The sequence below is a fragment of the Otolemur garnettii genome, unplaced genomic scaffold (genome assembly GCF_000181295.1).
Source record: "Otolemur garnettii isolate 467f Iridium unplaced genomic scaffold, OtoGar3 scaffold00089, whole genome shotgun sequence".
Lineage (NCBI taxonomy): Eukaryota > Metazoa > Chordata > Mammalia > Primates > Galagidae > Otolemur > Otolemur garnettii.
Window position 1 is genome coordinate 3,302,388 of NW_003852484.1, and position 3,104 is coordinate 3,305,491.

Sequence of the window (3,104 nt, forward strand, 5' to 3'; positions counted from 1 at the left end):
AATGGTTCAGCTTTCTCTCCTTCCTCCTCTGGAAAAAGGACATGACCATTCAAGGATTCATGTTCATAGTTTAAAAAAACAAAACTAAACAAACAAAAAGAGAGAGAGTGGGAGAGAGAGAAATGAGGACTCCAGAAAGGGCACTGTCTTGGGGAGGAAGATGACTCAGGGGACTTCAGGCACATTGACTTTAACATACTTCCCAACAGGAAGTTCAGATGAAGTTCTAAAATTTAGAAGGGAGTCCCAGCTAGGGATATAGATTTGGAAATACCAAAACTTGCCGACAACAGGTAACCAGTATTCCTCTGCTCCTGTCCTCTCTTCTCCTTGGATCTGCTAAGATCTTCCTAGTACTAGTGTCTCCCTTTTAGACCCAGCCCACCTAAGCTTAAGCTGGAACTCGACACTGGCTCAGAGCTCACATCTCCCATGTGCCTTTCTCTGCGCTATGAACTTCTGTGACATCTCAATTTTTAACTTTCTGCATTAGCTTCAGATGTGCCTAGTGCATTCACGGTGGTGCACCCTCCACTTTGTCCCTGCCTGAGATACAGGATCTATTCCGTAGCTGCTCTGCACCTACATTGGCTCAGTTCTGAAATGTCTACCCCACTCCCATTAATTTCAACAGTCCTAGCCTTAGAACCATGTCGGAATTCAGGATTCAGGGTGGAGTAACCATCCAACAGAGGACCTCCTCTTCCATCTCTTTAAGGAGGCAACTTAATTACCTGTTGAAGGCCATCCAACTTCCTGGCTGGTTACTATGCTTAGAGTCTGGATCAGGTAAAAACAGGATAGAAAACAGGTCTAAAATCTCCAGGACATCAAAAGTCCATTGGTGGAGCGGGGTTCAGTGAGAACACACTTGAGGTATAAGCACTGATAATTCAGGTAAGACAGAGATGGGGTAAAAGCCATGAAACCATAAGAAATGCAGACTTAATGGAGCTTTACATCCGGGAGTATAGCACAAATACAAAGATAAACATACAAAACCACTTCCTGCTCTGAAATTGAGCTTGAGAGGAAAGTACTTAGACATCTTCCAAGAAAAAGATAAAGATTAGGGGGTCACAACAATAAACAGCGGGACTGGGCAGGCCAATTCTAAATCCAAAGGGTGGAAAGCAGAAACTCTTCTAAAGAGACAAAAAATTTCTCTCACATAATATTCTTTACCTTCCTAGGAAAGCCACGTATGTGTGCAGTTTAATCGTATGTGTGCGTTACAGGAAAATAATCTATACGATCTATCCAAAGTAAGCACAGCTCTCATATTCTAGTGGTGTTTTCAAAAGAGAAAGTTGCAGAAAACTACATGTCATAAGACAACTTCCATTTTAAAGAATAGTGTTTATCCATTATTTCAAATTCCTTTCCCCTCAGATTTGGGCATAAGCACCACTTTCTCTCCCATTCTGAACTCATGCAGCCTGGGTCCTGTCCTCCCCTTTACATCAGGATGCTTAGCTACCAACACTAGTTGTGTGTTTAGTACATCAGGTGGCATGATGGGCCAGTTCATCACCAGCTCCCAGGCACTTTTTTGCCCTCCTCTCAATTGCAAGGCATATTCCACCTCCCAGAGAGCTGTTCCATCTCCCTGACCTGAGACCTAAAAGCTCAAGAAGCTGCGTGTCTCTACCCTCTACACAGCAGGCTCAGAGAGAGTAGATGAAGTGGCCCACGGAAGTTCCAAGCAAAACAAACCCTGCATCTTATTAGTCTAGAAGAGAGGGATGATTCTCTCAAGTGCTTTAATAAAAGCAAAACTGCCTAGTGAATGTCAGAGTCATCTCTACTGAGACCTTACCTGGGGTTTTTTGGATATAGAGTCTTACTACATCACCCGCACTAGAGTACCAGGGCATCACAGTCCACAGCAACCTCCAACTCTTGGGCTTACACTATCCTCTTGTCTCAGCGTCCCAAGTAGCTAGGACTATATGTGCCCACCACAATGCCTGGCTATTTTTTTGTTGTAGTTGTCATTGTTGTTTGGCAGGTCCAGGCAGGGTTCAAACCCACCAGCCCAGGTGTATATGGCCGGCACCCAAGCTGCTGAGCTACAGGTGCTGAGCCCTTACCTGGTTTTTTGACATCTTCTTTAAACGGGGATTCCTGAAACCCAAACAACAAAGTAGCATCATTATATTAGTCACATTGTCTTTACATTAAGCAAATGCTCCAACCCTCAGATGTACAGTAAACAGAAACTACAATGGAGAGTTCAGAACACCGGTGCTCCTGAATGCACCTGGGGCTATGTGTAGGCGCATGTTCACTGGCTAGTCTCAAATGTCATTGACGGAAATGAGACATGTGTAACAGAAACCTCAATTAACAACAATTGTTTGGGGAATGGGGTAAGACTGGACTCAGAAAACAACTTAGCCCGTGATTTTCCCAATTTAACCTTTCGTGAGTGTTTCCTACGTAGCGAGCACCGTGCCCTGTGCTTTCTTCTGGCCTTCTCCTTTAGCGCTCACAGCAATCCAACAATCCAAGAAGCTGGATACTATCACTCTATCACTATTCCATTTTATAACTGAAGAAATACTTAATACAGGTAGTATGATTGCTGTTTCCTCAAAATGACATAAAAATGAGACACACAGAGCAAGTTCTAGGTTATAACGAACCCAGTGGAAACAGACCCAAAGTTTTACATCCCGAACCACCACTGGTATTATCACTCCCAAGTCTTAACTTTCCAAAGGTCTCTAACCTCAAACAAAATTGCCATCTTCATTATCCCACATTGCCCTTGAGGCAAGAAAGTAAAAGCAGAGCTAAAAGAATCTGTCCTAGCCACCCTGTGTAGGCCTTAGCCAAGCTGCAGGCATTTCTAATGTCTGTATGTTCCTCGCTTGACATGCCCAGGGCCTAGATTGTAACCTAGCAACTTCCTTAGACTTTTGTCACCTTTGAGGGCAGGTGGTTGAACTGGTCTCAAGGGCGTGAGCCAATTTGACCTTCCCCCTTGAGCCCGGAACCTTGAGGATGATGTCATGTCTTTCTCAGTTTTATGACCCTCATGTGCACTCTAGCCCTGAAAAGTGAATAAAAGGGAGACAGGGGATTCGGGGTGGGGGGGG

At 44.3% G+C, this 3,104-nt stretch overlaps 1 protein-coding gene across 2 annotated transcripts in view; it reads right to left on the reverse strand.

Moving 5' to 3' along the window:
- The window catches only part of LOC100956717 (pre-mRNA-splicing factor ATP-dependent RNA helicase DHX15-like), an 18,631-nt gene that overhangs the window by 12,376 nt on the left and 3,151 nt on the right, over positions 1 to 3,104 (reverse strand). For both annotated transcript variants that reach the window (XM_023516304.1, XM_023516303.1), the window contains exon 3: positions 2,094 to 2,127. In XM_023516304.1, coding sequence (XP_023372072.1) covers positions 2,094 to 2,127 — 34 coding nt within the window. The remainder of the gene's footprint in view (positions 1 to 2,093; positions 2,128 to 3,104) is intronic.